The 19,215-nt window shown below is 47.3% G+C and overlaps 1 protein-coding gene across 1 annotated transcript in view; it reads left to right on the forward strand.

Moving 5' to 3' along the window:
* GBX1 (gastrulation brain homeobox 1) overlaps positions 1 to 17,575 on the forward strand; it is a 185,572-nt gene extending 167,997 nt beyond the window's left edge. The window contains exon 2 of the mRNA XM_073551706.1: positions 15,365 to 17,575. Within this exon, the coding sequence (XP_073407807.1) occupies positions 15,365 to 15,873 (509 nt within the window). The 3' untranslated portion in view covers positions 15,874 to 17,575. The remainder of the gene's footprint in view (positions 1 to 15,364) is intronic.
* The last annotated feature ends 1,640 nt before the right edge of the window (positions 17,576 to 19,215 follow it).

A 19,215-nucleotide genomic window follows, 5' to 3' on the forward strand; every position in this document is an offset into this window, starting at 1 on the left:
CTGTCTCCTCCCATTCAGTTTCATCCCATTGCTTCTAGTCTTTCCTTGTGCAAATGAGACTAAAGATGATCCTTCTACAATGTGACAGCCCTTGAGATATTTGTAGACAGCTATTAAGTCTCCTCTCAGTCTTCTCTTCTGCAAGCTAAACATTCCCAAATCCTGCAACCTTTCCTCATAAGACAGGGTTTGCAGACCGGTCACCATTCTGGTCGCTCTTTTCTGAACTTGCTCCAGTATGTTGATGTCTTTTTTAAAATGTGGCGCCCAAAACTGGACACAATATTCCAGATGAGGTCTGACCAGAGACGAGTAGAGGGCAATAATGACTTCACATGATCTAGACTGTATGCTTCCGTTAATACATCCTAGAATTGCATTAGCCTTTTTTGCTGCTGCATCACACTGTTGACTCATATTCAGTCTGTGATCTATTAGTATACCCAAGTCTTTTTCACATGTGCTGTTGCTTAGCCCTATTCCTCCCATTCTGTATATGCTTTTTACATTTTTATTGCCCAGATGTAGTACTTTGTATTTTTCCCTGTTAAAAACTCCTATCTCTCAGCCTCTTGCTTGGCTTGGGCCTGCCGCTCTTCCCGCTCGGCCTGGGCCTGTAGCTCTTAAAATTTCAGGATCAGCTTCAGATGTCCCTCACAATCGACTGCATGGAGTTGTTCCATGGCCATCCTCAGGTGGGGGTCCACACTACCCTGGTTGCAAGTAGGGCTGGCATTACATCAGTGCCACAATCATTTGGTGCCTGGATTTGCCTGTGGAGTCAATCTGTTTCGTCGCGCAAAGGGCAATAAGAGTGTCCTTAGACTGCAGATTATACCAGGCCTCTCCCAACGTAGCCATAATTGCCAAATAAAAGATAGGACAGAAAAACGAAGAGAAGAGGGTGTAATGGCTACACACAGTATTTTCTCAGCACTTCAGTGCTGTGTAAATTAATTGAGACAAAGCATTTTTTAAGTAAAATCGTAAGTTGGTTACCAGTCAGGTGTGAGTGCCTGTTCAAAGCAGTTAAAACTGGTTTGAATCACTGACTGGTAATCAACTTATGATTTTACTTAAAAAAAGTTTTGTCCCAATTAATTTGCACAGCACTGTAGCACACACTGAGCTTGATCCTCAAAACATTTCTGTGCAAGAACCGTGCAAGTTTTTAGTGAGAGGAATGATTGCTCAAACCCGATCACTAATCGCTCTGCCACCAATTGTCAGGGAAACCAACTTTTGTTTCCACTTTCAGTTCCGGTTAGGAACTTGCAGCTCTCTGGCACCCCCCTTACCCTCAGGTCAGTCAGGGAACTGCACCTAGGATAAGTAGTCATCAGAAAGGCTGCCTGGTCACGAACTGGCTATTGGGTACTCTGCAGTGAGGGCGGTATGTGTATCACCAGTCTCAGGTCGTGAATAAACACATAAACCTCCGATCTGCCACTGCCAGGATACGCTGCCATCAGTCCCTCGTTTGATACCAAAGCCTGTATCAGGTCAGGAACCAACCCAAGGTAGAGGGATTTTGAGCGGAATACATGTCGATTCGATCATAGACCAAAAAGAATGAAACTAGTAAATTTATAAGTTTACTCCAGAAAATATCTACAGTGTTTACAAAAATACAAAGATATTACAAAAAGAAGGCAAAATACAATATGTACAAACAGAAATTAAAGAGATTAAAATATGAAACATACTCTCAGTCACAGGTATGACATGTAGATAGAGGGGAGGAGAGACATCCGAAAGAAATGGGTCAGCAGCACAGCGTGTTGTCTAGCTGACTTTATGGCATCTGAGTCTAGGAACTCCTCCCTTGCTGACTTCACCGGTGGGCTTTGTTCAAGTAAGTACACCCCTTTTGGAAAATTATTACAAACTCCTATCTTCCATATCTTTGGCTAGAAAGCTCACAGGGTGACGATAGGGGTATTATATGTTCTCCTGTCGATTTACCATTCTTTTGAAACCAAACACAGCATATGTGCGGGTTACTGGGGGTCATAAACTCATTTCCCAGGTCTCTGATGGCCCTAAAGGCCGCAAAATGTTGCCATGCGTAGCTCTAAATGTCCCGGTCCAATCCAATTTTCACCTTTCTAGGTTGAACGGGAGATATTAAGTTTGATTTTGAGTAGGTTGGGATAAGAACAAAGAAAGTTCCAGCAGGAAACTTTACTCCTTGCTAGAGTACACAAAGATCATTTACCTGAAGGGAGAGGGTGAGTGAACATTCCAGGAGAGAGAGGGAGGGTGAGGAAGGGGAATTTCATCTAGGGAAAAAGGGAAGGGGGCTGCTGCTGTGTGGGCTGCATGTGAAGCTCAGTCTTACACAGACCAATGGGGGAGGAGTAGCCGGCAGCACTGTATGTGTACCTAGGACAATAGGAAATAATTAATATTTTCCTGACAAAGATCATACAGCCATATGTACAGAGATCATTTGGCCATGTCTATAGAGATCATTCAGCCATGTCTATAGAGATCATCCGGTTGTGTCCACAGAGATCATTCGGCCTTGTCTAGAGAGGTCATCCCGTCATGTCTGTACAGACCATTAAGCCATGTTGATAGAGATTATCCAGCCACGTCCATGAAGATCATTCAGCCATGTCTATAGAAATCATCCAGTTGTGTCCACAGAGATCATTCGGCCTCATCTACAGAGATCATCCCACCATGTCAATAGAGATCAGCCAGCCATATCTATTCAGATCATTCTGCCATGACTATAGAGATTATCCAACCATGTCAACAGAGATCATTTGTCCTTTTGTAGAGATCATCCAGCCATGTTCACAGAGATTGTCCCGCTATGTCTATACAAGCCATTCAGCCATGTCTATAGAGATCATTCAGCCATGTGTCAGGAAATATGAAGCATTTCTTATTGTTCTAGCTACACATACAGAGCTATCGGCTGCAGCTCCTTGAATTTTGAATGACATGCTGCCCTTCCACTATTAGTTTTGGCAGTGTACATGCGAAGTCCCCTGTGCAGGCACAGCTCACAGACATCCCTCTCACGCAGCTGCAGCACCTCTTCTTCCCCCCTCCCTTTCTCTTCCTGTTGCAATGTCCACTCACCCCTCCCTTCCTCTCCAGTAGCTGGGCACGTTTATTGCCCTAACCAGGTAAATCCGGTCTGCCTGTAGCACATGTTCTTTTGTCTAATCAAACTAGAACTTAATAACGCAGATTAGGCATAGAGGCAGGAAACATATTTGTGGCATCCATCTGCATAATTAGAGCTATCCACAGTGGGGTTTCCTGGCTTATGTACCCATTAGGAATCGAGAAAAGGGTTCCCGCCGTCCACTAGGCCACAGGTAGTTCTTGTTTGGTATCGATCGAAAGATAAATTTGCAAGAGATAACATGATATTTCGGTAAACACGCTGTGAGCCTCGCAGCCAGAGTTATGGCACTCATAAGTTTTCTAGTAACTTTCAAAAGGGAGTACATTCCTAGCTCCGCCCACCCAGTGAGGTCAGCCAAAAGAAAGTATAAGGCTAGGATGCCCAATTAGGAAGTGGTCTTTTTGCCAGGAGGATCAGCTAGGGAAGCTGTGCATTTTGAAACTGTTACTCTGGAACGGTCCCCCTCCTCCACATGACGTGCCATTGACTGAGATATGCAAGTTTCATATTTTAATCCATTTTATTTTGTAATTGTCTGTATATACTGTATCTTGTCTCATTTGTAAAATCTTTTATATTTTTGTAAACACTTCCTATATTTTCTGGAGTAAATCTATAAAATTTACTTGTTTCTTTTTCCTTGCTCTATAACGCAACGCCACGACCTCCGCGCTAAAAATTACACTACCGTGTGGGTTGGCTCCTGACCCGATATTGATTTTATAATAGAACGAGTTGCTGGTGGCAGCAAAGTGTTCTGGGGTATTGGGGAGACCCTAGCAGTGACAGAATGGAGGTTTTATGTGTGTATTTCCTGCCTGAGACTGGGGATATACACATATAAATCTCTGACAACTGGGGGGCAACCTCACCCCCCCCCAAGTTCATGACACCATGTCTACAGAGATCATCCAGTTGTGTCCACAGAGATCATTTGGCCTCATCTACAGAGATCATCCAACCATGTCCACAGACATAGCTTGGCCTTGCCTATAGAGGTCATCACACCATGTCTATAGAGATCAGTGTCAGGGATTAATTATTCTATCCCACTGCTGACACCAATTGTGTCAGGGATGTGGGGGAGATTTTGCACCCAGTTGTCAGGAATTTATATATTGTATATGTGGTCGGGTGATATATATGTTACGGTTGCTGTAGCAGAGAGGGAAGGAGGAGCAACCCAGAAGTGGACCCTCTGGGTCATGGCTCCAGAGCCCCCGAGGGCGAGCGCCCAGGTGAGGACCACCCCCTATACAGGGAGTGTTAGGGGCAGACCCCCAGGGGATGGAACCGCGACAGCCGGAAACAAAGGGACGACTGGGGCTTAAGACTGGGGTGGAGGCACAGGCAGGTCCTGCAAAAGAGGAAGCACAGATATAACACCGAGAGTACGGCAAGGCAGACAAGCAGGGAAGATCAGAGGAAAGGATGGAGCAGGACAGGGAGGTTACTAGGACCCAAGGAGGCAAGGAAAGGCTGGAGCACAGGGGGAAGAGTAATCAGAGGCAGCACTAGCAGCAGCAAGGCAGACAAGCAGAGACAGAGAGGACAGCGCAGACAGAAGCGTTAGGATGGAGGGTCTGAGACACAGAGACTGCTGCCAAGAGACAGCGTCACCGAAATCGTAGACAGGCATCTTACCAGTCCAGACGCCGGCCATAAGTAGCGTTGGGCGCCGCCATGTTGGAGGCGGGGCCATGCGCGTCACACTACCCAGGAGGCTGCGCGGCAGGAGGACGGCAGTGCGCAGGTGCCCGACGCAGAGGAAACTGGAGGCCGGGCGCGGGGACGCGCTGAAGAGCAGGAGCGCGCCGGGAGGTGCACGCAGGGGAAGAGGTAAGGGCTGGGGCCGTGACAGTACCCCCCCTTTATGCCCCCTCCTCCTAACGCTGGTGAGAAATCGTCTCATTATGCGAGGAGCATCAATATTCTCCTGGGGTTCCCACGATCTCTCCTCGGGACCGAAACCTTTCCAATCAATCAAAAACAGAGTTTTTCCCCTCACAGTCTTCATTGCCAATATATCCCGTACTTCAAAGATGTTATCCGAAGTACACGGTTGGGAGGTTTGAGGAGGCGCTGAGTGGAAGTGGTTAAATACTGCCGGTTTGAGGAGAGATACATGAAAGGCATTGGAAATCTTTAGTGAGGCGGGCAATCTCAATTTGTAGGCCACGTCATTGATGCGACTCAAGACCTCAAAGGGACCAATGTAACGTGGACCTAATTTATAGGAGGGGATTTTCAACTTGATATACCGAGAAGATAGCCAAACTCTATCCCCAGGGCGATACGGAGGAGCGTCAAGCCGTTTTTTGTCGGCATACCTCTTCATCCTGAGGCTGGCACTCTCAAGGGCTTTTTTGGTCTCCCTCCAAATCTGAAGAAGTCTAGAGACAAGGAGTCCACTGCCGGTACACCTGAGGTAGGGGACACAGGAAGGGGAATGCCGGGGTGTTGACCAAAAACCACAAAAAAGGGAGATTTAGAGGAATCTTCACTTGGATGGTTGTTATAGGCGAATTCTGCCCAAGGAAGAAGAGAGACCCAGTCATCTTGGTGAGCATTGGAAAAATGCCGAAGGTAGGATGTCAGTGCCTGATTGACCCGCTCGACCTGACCATTAGACTGGGGGTGGTAGGCTGAGGAAAAATCCAGAGTTATCTTCAGCAATCCGCAGAGAGCTCTCCAAAAACGGGAGGTAAACTGGACTCCTCGATCCGAGACGATATGCAGAGGGAAACCATGGAGGCGAAAAACATGGAGCAGGAAGATCTTTGCCAACTTGGGAGCGGTAGGCAGACCAGGTAGTGCGATGAAGTGGGCCATCTTGGAAAATCGGTCCACGACCACCAATATAACCGTACATCTCGAAGAGGGAGGCAAATCACTGACGAAATCCATAGCGATATGAGTCCATGGATTGGCAGGCACAGGTAACGGATGTAGGAGTCCTGAAGGAAGGTGTCGATAGACTTTGTTCCGGGCACAAGAAGGGCAGGAGGCGATGAAATTCTGGACGTCTCTGCGAAGCGAAGGCCACCAATAATGGCGGGAGATGAGCGCGAGTCTTTTTAACCCCCGAATGTCCAGAAACTTTTGACGAGTGACTCCAACGTAGAACCTTCAGTCTATCTCCACTTCGAACAAAGGTTTTACCTGATGGCGGGGAGACCAGGCTTAGTGGTGCTACGGTAAGGATTTTGGCGGGGTCGATGAGATGTGCTGGACCCTCCTCCTTATCCACCGACAGGAATGACCGTGAAAGGGCATCCGCCTTGATGTTCTTATCCCCGGGTCGGAAGTGGAGTTCGAAGTTAAAGTGTTCGAAAAACAATGACCATCTGGCCTGCCGTGGGTTGAGCCTTTGGGCGGACTGAAGGTAGGCTAAATTTTTGTGATCCGTAAAAATGATGAACGGATGAAGGGCCCCCTCGAGGAGATGGCGCCACTCTCCGAGAGCCATTTTTATGGCCAAGAGTTCTCTATCTCCTACAGCATAGTTACGTTCAGGAGCGGAGAAGGCCTTAGAAAAGAACCCGCAGGTGAGAGCACGGCCAGAGGATGATTTCTGCAGAAGAACTGCTCCTGCTCCCACCGAGGATGCGTCCACCTCGAGAATGAACGGCCTGCAGGTATCCGGGCGATGGAGTACTGGAGACTTCAGGAACTCTTGTTTCAGAACTTCAAAGGCGGCGTTTGCATCGCAGGACCAATGATTGGGATCAGCTCCCTTGCGGACGAGAGTCGAGATAGGTTTAGTCAACGAAGAGAAGTGGGGGATAAATTGCCTCTAATAATTGGCAAAACCCAAAAACCACTGAATTGCCTTTACTCCGAGGGGACGTGGCCAATTGAGAACTGCCAAAACTTTCTCAGGGTCAATCTCTAACCCTGAGTTCGAGACGATGTATCCAAGAAAGGGCAATGAGGTTTGCTCAAAGAGGCTCTTCTCCAACTTGGCAAAAAGATGGTTCTCTCTGAGACGTTGGAGGACTTGTCGAACGTCTCGGCGATGTGTGGCCAGATCGGGGGAGAAGACCAAGATGTCGTCAAGGTAGACTACGACACAGGAGTAGAGGAGATCTCGAAAGACATCATTAACGAGTTCCTGGAATACTGCAAGTGTGTTGCAAAGACCAAATGGCATAACTAAATACTCGTAGTGCCCGTCACACGTGTTGAACGCAGTCTTCCACTCGTCCCCAGAGCGTATGGGCACCAAATTATAGGCCCCTCGTAGATCAAGCTTCGTAAACACACGCGCTCCCCTCAAGCGATCAAAGAGCTCAGAGATGAGGGGCAGTGGATATTTGTTCTTCACCGTGATACGATTTAGGCCTCGATAATCGATGCATGGACGCAGCGACCCATCCTTTTTCTTTACGAAAAAGAAGCCTGCACCTGCAGGGGACGAAGACTTCTGAATGAAGCCTCGGGCCAGATTGTCTTGGATGTATTCAGACATGGCTTGGGTCTCTGCCAAGGAGAGAGGATAAATCCTTCCATGAGGAGGAGTGGTACCTGGAACGAGCTCAATAGGGCAATCGTAGGGGCGGTGCGGAGGAAGTCTCGGCCTCTCTCTTATCAAAAACATCCAAAAAGGCACTGTAAGCCGCCGGCAATCCGGAGGGAATAAGGGGAGGACAGGGAATACCCACGGGACGCACTGACAGCAGACACCGAGCCTGACAAGACTCCCCCCAGCGTAAGACGTTGCCGCTATGCAAATCTAAGGTGGGCTCGTGGAGCCGCAGCCAGGGGAGACCGAGAAGGATTGGATGGGAAATACCCGCTAAGACATAAAACGTAATTTTCTCCTTGTGCAGAGCCCCTACTTGCAACTCTACCTCATGGGTGACAAGAGTAACCGTCTCTAGCAGGGGTCGACCATCTATGGATGCGAGAACCTGAGGATTCTCCAAGGTCCTTACAGGAACAGAAAATTTGTTGACCTCCTCAAGTCTAATAAAATTCCCAGCGGCCCCCGAGTCCACGTAGGCCTCTAGAGAAGCACGCCTCCCACCAACATGCAAACGGACAGACAGAGTGAGGGGTAGAGAGGTATAACAAACGCCCAGGAAGACCTCTCTTACCTGGCCTAGGCGGAGGAGTTTTCCGGATGATCAGGACAAGTTCGGAGCAAATGGGACCCGCTACCGCAGTAGAAACAAAGACCCTGGAGGCTTCTCTCCCTGCGACGCTGGTCAGCGAGTTTCAGGCGGTCCACCTGCATAGGTTCGGGTGCAGAGGCAGAGGAGGGGATCCTGGGTCGAGGACTGAGTGGCCTGCGAACAAAAGACAATGGACGGGAAACCCTTCTCTCCCTGGCCAGTTCCTGAAACCGGAGATCTATCCGGGAAGCTAGGGAAATCAAATCTTCTAGCGCTGTAGGGGTATCCCGACCAGTGAGTTCATCTTTTATACGACTCGAGAGGCCTCGCCAGAAGGCGCCCACCAACGCCTCGTTATTCCAACCTAAGTCGGAAGACAGGGTCCTAAACTGTATGGCGTACTGGCCCACGGTTAGAGAACCTTGGCAGAGGTTAAACCAAGCCTCAGTGGTGGAGGCTAAATGACCCGGTTCGTCAAAAACCCGACGGAAAGTGTCCAGAAAAACGGATAACTGGGTAACCACAGGGTCATCACGCTCCCAGAGAGGATTGACCCAAGCCAGAGCGTCCCCCTCAAGGTGAGAGATGATGAAGGCCACTTTGGCTCGGTCAGTGGGGTACTGCTGGGGCAGTAATTCAAAATGAAGGCGGCATTGATTTATAAATCCCCAGCACAATTTGGCATCACCGCAATACCGGGGTGGTTTGGCCAATCGCGGAGGAGGATGGGAACCCGCAGCAGGAGGAGCAGAGGCGGCCGACTGCAAGGAAAGCAACCGACCATCTACCGAGGCCATGTAGCTGAGGATATGCGACTGGGTGTCACGCTGCTGCGCCAATTCTTGTTGCAAGCCAGCCAACTGGGCGGCGTTACCAGGGTCAGAGGATTGGAGAGCGGAGAGATGCGAATCCATAGTTTTCATAAAGGACATCATGAGCGTCTGGTTCTCCCGAAGGAAAACCAACTCCTTTTGGGCAGCTGTGGCTCCAGCGGGGTCCATGGCCTGTCTAACTGTTACGGTTGCTGTAGCAGAGAGGGAAGGAGGAGCAACCCGGAAGTGGACCCTCTGGGTCACGGCTCCAGAGCCCCCGAGGGCGAGCGCCCAGGTGAGGACAACCCCCAATACAGGGAGTGTTAGGGGCAGACCTCCATGGGATGGAACCGCGACAGCCGGAACCAAAGGGATGACTGGGGCTTAAGACTGGAGTGGAGGCACAGGCAGGTCCGAAGAGAGAGCACAGAGGACCACAGAGACCGTGGATAATGGGCAGGAAGCAGGACCGGAGCGCAGCGGGTGGTAAGGGCCGGAGACTGCAAAAGAGGAAGCACAGATATAACACCGAGAGTACGGCAAGGCAGACAAGCAGGGAAGATCAGAGGAAAAGACGGAAGGACGGACGGAGCAGGACAGGGAGGCTACTAGGACCCAAGGAGGCAAGGAAAGGCTGGAGCACAGGGGGCAGAGTAATCAGAGGCAGCACTAGCAGCAGCAATGCAGACAAGCAGAGACACAGAGGACAGCGCAGACAGAAGCGTTAGGATGGAGGGCCTGAGACACAGAGACTGCTGCCAAGAGACAGCGTCACCGCAATCGTAGACAGGCGTCTTACCAGTCCAGACGCCGGCCATAAGTAGCGATGGACGCCACCATGTTGGAGGCGGGGCCATGCGCGTCACACTACCCAGGAGGCTGCGCGGCAGGAGGACGGCAGTGTGCAGGTGCCCGACGCCGAGGGAACCGGAGGCCGGGCGCAGGGACGCGCCGGAGAGCAGGAGCGCGCCGGGAGATGCGCGCAGGGGAAGAGGTAAGGGCTGCGGCCGTGACAATATAAATCCCCACAACTTGTGTTACCAATTTCCAGTTCCTGTTGGGAACTTACAGCTCTCTGGGGCCCCCTTACCCTCAGGTCAGTCAGGGAACTGCACCTAGGTTAAGTAGTCACTGGAAAGGCTGCCTGGTCATGTCCTGGCTATTGGGCACCCTGCAGTGAGGGTGGTAGCTTTAATTATACCGATTCTGAAAATATGTTTCCTGCCTCTAGGATTATTGCCTGTTATTAAACTTGAGTTTGAATAGACAAAGGAGAGTTTAAATCCATGGTCCGAAGAACTGTTTTTGACTAATTCACAGTTTTGATGCCTTCAGAGTGAATCTACAATTTTCATAGTCATGAAAATAAAGAAAACTCTTTGAATGAGAAGGTGTGTCTAAACTTTTGGTCTGTACTGTATATAGATATGTGGATATTATATATATAGATACATAGATAGATGTAGATATATATAGATAAGAGACAGATATATATATATAGAGAGAGAGAGATAAATAGATATAGATAGAGAGATATAGATAGAGATAGATATAGAGATAGATAGATGATCGATAGAGATAGATATACGGTAGATAGATATAGAAAGATAGATAATAGATAGATGTAGAGATAGATATAGAGACACCTGTCTTGCACATGACTAACCACAATACGTAGCAAACGTATAATTTCCCTTAGTGCGCCGGCCCTAGGTCGTAGCCATCTTTCACCCTTAGTGAATTGTTATACTGTACATCCACATAGCAGCAGGCACAAACCAGTATGTCATGGACGTGGGGATGTGACCTTTGCCGCACATGGCAATCACAGGCACAGGGGGGCTTATTTTCGTTATCCCACCGCTGGCACCATGTGATAAAAAACAGCAAGCTAGTCTTGCCCTAACAATTTACCGCAGGGGGGTTTATTTTAGTTATCCCACCACTGCCACAATATGTTGTAAGCTGTCGGGATTTATTATATCCCACTTTCCAGTTCCAGTTTGGAACTTGCAGCTCTCCGGCGCACCCCTTACCCTCAGGTCAGTCAGGGAACTACACCTAGGATAATTAGTCACCGGACGGGCTACTTGTTGTGCAATGGCTGTTAGGCCCGCTTGCAGTGAGGGAGTTATAAACGTTTTGGCCGCAGCCACCTAATCAGCTTATAAAACCCGCTCAGTCACTGCCAGCGCTGCCCGCCTAGCCAGAACACACTTCGCTGCCACCAGCTTCAGATTCCTCGTATTAATATTTAAAATTAGTAGAGGGATTCGAAGCAAACACAAATCAGTAGCGTAATTAGCTTACAGGCACGTGACTTCATCACAGAGCAATAGAGAGAGATATGGAGAGAGAGTTAGATAGAGAGATAGAGCTAGATAGAGATATAAAAAAAAAACAAAACACAATACTCACCTCTCCTCATCGCTCCCACGCTGATTCCGGTGGTGGCTCTGCTTCAGTGACAGGAGCTGCGCTGCCGTCTGCCAGACACACAGCGGGTGCGTGATGAAGTGATGTCATCGCGCACCGGCTGTGTGTCAGAAGCAGAGGGGACTGATGGGAGAGGGAGCGTCATCTGACCCTCTCTCTTCCATTACAATTGAGGGCGGCGTGCATTGGAGAGCGGCGCGCACCGGAGAGCGGCCCTGACTTACTGCCGCATAGCGGCCGTGTGGACTGAGGGCCCCTGGGGGAGCGGGGGCCCTGGTCTCCTAAACCTGATAGTGGGCACTGTCACTGACCGGAGACTGCTATTAAAGTGAAATGATATTCACCCCTCTCCACACCCATGTGGGCGTGGGCAGCAGTGAATATTCATTTCTCTTTAGCAGCGTGAACAGTGGCTCCTGCCTCCTGTCACCTGCTGCTGCTCCGCTGGCACGGGCCCCCATGGCAGCTGCGTGGAGTGCCGCTATTAATAATAATAATAATAATAATAATCTTTATTTATATAGCGCCAACATATTCCGCAGCGCTTTACAGTTTAACAGTTTCAAAACACAAGACATAAGTAACAACGTTAACAATACAATAATTAAAGCAAAATAAGACGAAATAATCCGCCCCTGCTGGTGAGAGCTTACAATCTACAATGTGGTGGGGGAGATACAAAGTACAGGTGTGTATTTACAATGGTGTATTTACAATGAAGGTCCAGCCATCTTGCGGGAGTGAAGGAAGAATGGAGATAGTGAATGGGCTACACACGCACACTTACACATAGAATGACTTTGATTAGTGAATGTGATAGGCCGCTCTGAACAGGTGTGACTATTAGCGACACGCCACTGGCTGGGGCCCCCTGGAGCAACAGGGGCTCTAGACAACTGCTGGCCCTGTATGCTAGCAGGTGCCAGGGCCCACTGGATGCCAGGGCCCACCGGAGAATCCTCTGATTCTCCGGTGGGCCAGTTCGACCCTGGGGAGGGGGAAGCTGCTGCGAGGGGGGGATCGTTTGTGAAGCATGTCATTCACAAACCAAGGATATGCAACAGGCAACTCTGGCTGGGTGCTTCGGTTATTTAGGCAATAACTCATATTTTCCTGACAATCAACCAGCCATATCTATACAGGTCATTCTGCCATGTTTATAGAGGTCATCCAGCCATGTCCTCAGAGATCATTTGGCCTTTTGAGATTATTCAGTCTTGTCTATAGAATCATCCAGCCATGTTTATAGATAATCCATTTACGTCCACAGAGATCATTCAGCCTTGCCTACAGAGGTCATCCTGCCATGTCTATACAGATTATTCAGCCATGTTCACAGATTATCCCGCTTTCTCTATACAAACCATTCAGGCCATGTCTACAGAGATCATTCGGCCATGTCTATAGAGCTCATCCAGCCATGTTTACAGAGATCATTCATTCTTGTCTACAGAAATAATCCTGTCATGTTCACAGACATAGTTTGGCCTTGCCTATAGAGATCATCACACCATATCTATAAAGATCATTCTGTCATGTCTATAGAGGTTATCCAGCCATGTGCGCAGAGATTATCCAGCCATGTCTATACAAACCATTCAGCCATGTCTATAGAGATCATCCAGCCACATTTATAGAGCATCCAGTTATGTCCAAAGAGATCATTCATCCTTGTCTACAGAGATCATCCCTCCATATTCACAGAGATTATCCTACTTTGTCTATCTAAACCATTCAGCCATGTCTATAGAGATCATCCAGTTGTGTCTATAGAAATCATCCAACCATGTTTATAGAGAGAATCCAGTTATGTCCAAAGAGATCATTCAACCTCATCTACAGAGATAATTTAGCCATGTCCATAGAGATCATTCAGCCATGTCTATAGAGATCATGTCACCGTGTCTATAGAGATCATCCCGCCATGTCTATAGAGATCATCCCGCCATGTCTATAGAGATCATGTCACCGTGTCTATAGAGATCATCCCGCCATGTCTATAGAGATCATCCAGCCATGTCTATAGAGATCATCTCACCGTGTCTATAGAGATCATCCCGCCATGTCTATAGAGATCATCCCGCCATGTCTATAGAGATCATGGCACCGTGTCTATAGAGATCATCCCGCCATGTCTATAGAGATCATCCAGCCATGTCTATAGAGATCATCTCACCGTGTCTATAGAGATCATCCCGCCATGTCTATAGAGATCATCCCGCCATGTCTATAGAGATCATGTCACCGTGTCTATAGAGATCATCCCGCCATGTCTATAGAGATCATCCCGCCATGTCTATAGAGATCATCCCGCCATGTCTATAGAGATCATCCAGCCATGTCTATAGAGATCATGTCACCGTGTCTATAGAGATCATCCCGCCATGTCTATAGAGATCATCCCGCCATGTCTATAGAGATCATCCCGCCATGTCTATAGAGATCATCCCGCCATGTCTATAGAGATCATGTCACCGTGTCTATAGAGATCATCCCGCCATGTCTATAGAGATCATCCAGCCATGTCTATAGAGATCATCTCACCGTGTCTATAGAGATCATCCCGCCATGTCTATAGAGATCATCCCGCCATGTCTATAGAGATCATGTCACCGTGTCTATAGAGATCATCCCGCCATGTCTATAGAGATCATCCCGCCATGTCTATAGAGATCATCCCGCCATGTCTATAGAGATCATCCAGCCATGTCTATAGAGATCATGTCACCGTGTCTATAGAGATCATCCCGCCATGTCTATAGAGATCATCCCGCCATGTCTATAGAGATCATCCCGCCATGTCTATAGAGATCATCCAGCCATGTCTATAGAGATCATGTCACCGTGTCTATAGAGATCATCCAGCCATGTCTATAGAGATCATGTCACCGTGTCTATAGAGATCATCCCGCCATGTCCATAGAGATCATGTTACCGTGTCTATAGAGATCATCCCGCCATGTCTATAGAGATCATGTCACAGTGTCTATAGAGATCATCCAGCCATGTCTATAGAGATCATGTCACCGTGTCTATAGAGATCATGTCACCGTGTCTATAGAGATCATCTCACAGTGTCTATAGAGATCATCCCGCCATGTCTATAGAGATCATGTCACCGTGTCTATAGAGATCATCCCGCCATGTCTATAGAGATCATCCAGCCATGTCTATAGAGATCATGTCACCGTGTCTATAGAGATCATCCCGCCATGTCTATAGAGATCATCCCGCCATGTCTATAGAGATCATGTCACCGTGTCTATAGAGATCATGTCACCGTGTCTATAGAGATCATCCCGCCATGTCTATAGAGATCATGTTACCGTGTCTATAGAGATCATCCCGCCATGTCTAGATTATTCAGCCATGTCTACACAGATCATCCAGCCATGCCTATGAGTAACATCTAGCTATGTCTGTAGATGCGTAAACATATAAAGTAATTTAACCATGTCTACACAGATCATCCCGCCATGTCTATACTGATTATCTCTCATAACGAAGTGAGGTCATCTTCGGAGACAGATACAAATCTTTGCTGCACATGTCCATTTTGTGAACCAAAATACAGACCTCATATGCCTCACATGATGTCAAGCTTCTTTCCCCCACTTGATCTTAACCTTCTTCTTGGACACAAGTGGCATTGAGGAGCCACAATCATGAAACCACAAGGAGTGGTCACTAATAATATCAACTAGAGCATAGGGAAAATGAGAGGAAACGAGGTGTGTAAACCAAAGCGAAATGATTTCTTCCGCAAACTCTCCAAAATACGACACCTGCCTTCTGTGATCCTTTTCATGTTTTTTTAGCTACATTTACTCCAATGCTTCTTTGTTTTGCAGGAGACTCCAAGATGTACAGCTCAGACGAGGAGAAAATGGAAGAAAAAATCTCAGAAACAGGTTGCAGTGACCATGTTGAGGAGTCTTCTGGAGAGAGCTGTGATGAGAACATTCCAGATCAAGGCAACAGCCCAACAAGGCCCAGGATAAAAGGAAAGAATGCTTCCCAGGATCCAGGGAGAGGTGGAGCTGGGACTGCTGGGAAGAGTCGAAGACGCAGAACAGCATTCACCAGTGAGCAGCTCTTGGAACTTGAAAAAGAATTCCACTGTAAAAAATACTTGTCCCTCACAGAAAGGTCACAGATTGCCCACACTCTTAAACTTAGTGAGGTACAGGTGAAAATTTGGTTTCAGAATCGCAGAGCAAAATGGAAACGAATTAAAGCTGGGAATGTCAACAGCCGTGCGGGGGAGCCTGTTCGCAACCCCAAAATTGTGGTACCTATCCCTGTGCATGTGAATCGTTTTACTGTCAGGACCCAACAAATGGATGGTGCCCGGCCATAGAAAGGCAGAAAGCTCATGAAAGAATCAGATGCAGACAGGTCATTGTTATCACAAATTTACAACAAAGGAATCAATGAACTCGGGAAGGTTTAACTCACCGTGACCATAACAAGGGACAAATTTATTGGGCTTAGGGTTACAGTCATCATCAGGCCATATTCAGTATTTGGTCAGTATTTTACTTCAGTATTTGTAAGTCAAAACTAGAAGTGGGTGATAAGCACAGAAGTACGGACGGGTTTCTATTAGACTTTTCCTCTGATTGTTCCACTCCTCATTTTGGCTTCCAAATACTGATGCAAAATACTGACCAAATACTAAAGGTGTGAACGTGGCCTTAGCAGAAGAAACATCGTCACTTCTGACCTGTCTCAGTATAGTGAGCTAGATTTAACCAGTGAAGAACGGCAATGGTTCTGGTCATCACATATTGGACCAAGCCAATGGGGTTGATACATTGGACGGCACGAGTCGACATACATGTAACTATGTGAAGGACTAATGGCAAAGAAACCATGCTGCAGATATTGAGTAGGACTATGAACAGCCCAAATCTTTCCTATCTCCTCCACTACTTCCTAACTCGAGAGCTGGTGTACCGGCGACAACAAATATTACAATTCTGAAATGAGAGCGGTTCTCAGCTGCATGGGCAGGAGCCACTGGCTTTACTCCATTGACCCGGAGTGAAGACCTATAACTGTATGTGGCCCCGAGATCTGGTGGCATGAGGAAATATTATATAGTGATGGAAATAGCCATGACAAGTGAGAGGTCCTTATCTCCTACTCAGGAGGCAGGACAGATTGGACGTTTTGTACATAGATGTACATAACTCCGCAGTCTGACCATTCACAAATTATGGGAAGTTCCACCCAGAAGTACCAGCGCCTTCAAGTATGATTGCAAGACTCCATTTTTTTCAATGATGGCTGCAACATTCTGAGTCAACCCCTTAAGTTCTTTCCTTGCTCTTTCATCAACAATAAAAGTCATAGTGATCTTGTTTCTTTGGGATAACTTTCTCCTCATTTATTGATGCCCATCAGGGTGTTCCATGGAATATCTAATACTTCTGACATTCTTTTTACCTCCGTCCCGATCATCATATCCTGAGATAGTTTCTTGGCTCCTTGTAGGCTATAGATATTGCAATACCTATAAACTTGTGGAGATGCACAAATCCATCAAGGATCAGCCATTGCTGGTGGATGGAGTATTCGGACACCCACACCTGGTTATGATCATATGCTGCACTGTAACTTGTAAGGGGTTCCTTACGCAACTGTATCACTAGTTTCATTTAAGATACAAAATGTTGTGACTGCAATCATCCAGTTATCTACATTGCAATGGCAACTTCAGAAGTCCTGGACGCTACTTCTGTTAGAGGGGTGCACAGTGTCACAGGACGCCCAGCTAATATACTCTTCTGGTAAATGGTAAGGGGGAAAACGAACGATTGTGCGGTTAACTTCTGGTGGGATCTTCTACTACCACGGAAAATGTGATTGTCTATTGGGGTTAATACAGAAGTGCAGAACGCTCCAATTCTGCATTTACCAAGCAATGAAGGTGTCTAATGTATTTCTTGGCTAGAAACAAGAAATGATCGAAAGTCTTCACTGATATTTGTATGATTGCAATTTTCTTCATGAAAGACTTAAGTGAAATCATTGTAATAAAACAATGGAAGCCTTTAGAGTGAATGCCCACAAAGTTTTCCAAAATCCAGGGGAGTAAATATATGGGATTATTATTTTGCGCAGATACAAATGAGGTACAGATTTTATAATCCTCAGCACGTTATGTAAAATTCATTGCAGATTTCACCCATTCCCACAAAATATCAGCATATAGCAACATGAGAAATGTAGAGAAACCCTGAAGGAATCTACCGTAGCCTGCGGCTCCACATCACACGCCTCTGAAATGTATGACTTGTACAGGTAGCAGCTATACCGCATGCACCCCATGATCATTGCCAACTGAGCCTTCACTCGGTCAGTAGAACAGTCAAGTGCACATAATTATTGCACTACGGAAGGCAAGGGGGCGTTATCTCCAGAATGACAAATCTAGACTATCACGGGGGCTACAGTCTACATATTGGTTCCCCATGACTACAATGCCCCTTCCACAGGTTCCTACGATCTTCCATAACATGCGGGGACACACCTCTGAAGATTTGTGCACCTTAGTGATTTTGATGATGCAAGTTTGATGTCTGTAAAGATCTGAACCTAGAATAGGACTACAGACGTCACTTGTGAAGAAGCTTCTTGTATCATTGTGTCTCCTGAGGGATCGTTCAGAGTAGCAAACACTGAGTTGCTCTCAATGGAGTTATCCGTTGGTCCATGACAGGTCACCTTCAAATGGATTGGCAAAGCAAGAAACGTCTTTCACGGTGAATGTAACAGAAGCGTAGATGTGTGCATGATCCCCAGTCCTGCAGCTTGAGGAGCGGGCTCTGTGGTACCAAGCAGTTTCACAGCAGGAGTTGTGGGGAATGTCACTTGTTAGTATAGAAATTTTTACCAAGTGAGAGCCATGATTGCTGCAAGCTTCTACAAATTAGAAACCGTGCTCCCATAGTGACTCCAGGAACGTAGTTACAGCTGGGTTCAGTCGAGGGTCTTAAAACTTCAAGAGTGAGCTGATGAGAGCTCTGGATGCCAGAAGCAGATCTCCCCTATACATGCTACGACAATGACATGATCTATACATTGCTATACACTACAATACCTGTCACTCCATAGTAGGGTCTTTGTTGGGATGGGTACGTGGTGGTGTGGAGGAAGTGAGCCAGTGTTTCTGTGGTGGGGGGAGCACTCATCTGGCTTCATAATGAGTCTCATCTCACTGCAGATACCACTTGTCATAGCTGAAGGTGTTAATGAATTTCATGGTACTTGTAATCACGGCAGTCTGTCTGTAGGGTGATTAAGAAGCCCCCTAGGGGTTTCCCATCCTCTGCTTCCTCTTCCATTCCTGCACAAAACCAATGGAGGGGAGGAGGGCAGAGGAGAGACAGGTACAGAGTACAGCGCAAAAAATAAAATGTGTACAATAGGCATAATAAATAATAATAAAATAGGTCTTTGAGAGCAACAATTAAGAGAGAATTAAATTACTCAGATAAGTGAGGGACAAGTCATGGTGATCAAAATACAAAGCCTAAATGTGGGAGAGGATGGAGGAATGCAGACCCCGGAGTCAGGGTGGAGGAACAGAACCAAGGGTGGATGAGGGTGGAGAAACAGTACCAAGAGTGGGTGAGTGTGGAGAAACAGTACCAAGAGTGTGTGAGGGTGGAGGAACAGAACCAAGAGTGGGTGA

Source organism: Dendrobates tinctorius, unplaced genomic scaffold (genome assembly GCF_039654945.1).
Source record: "Dendrobates tinctorius isolate UK_male_01 unplaced genomic scaffold, ASM3965494v1 ptg000179l, whole genome shotgun sequence".
NCBI lineage: Eukaryota > Metazoa > Chordata > Amphibia > Anura > Dendrobatidae > Dendrobates > Dendrobates tinctorius.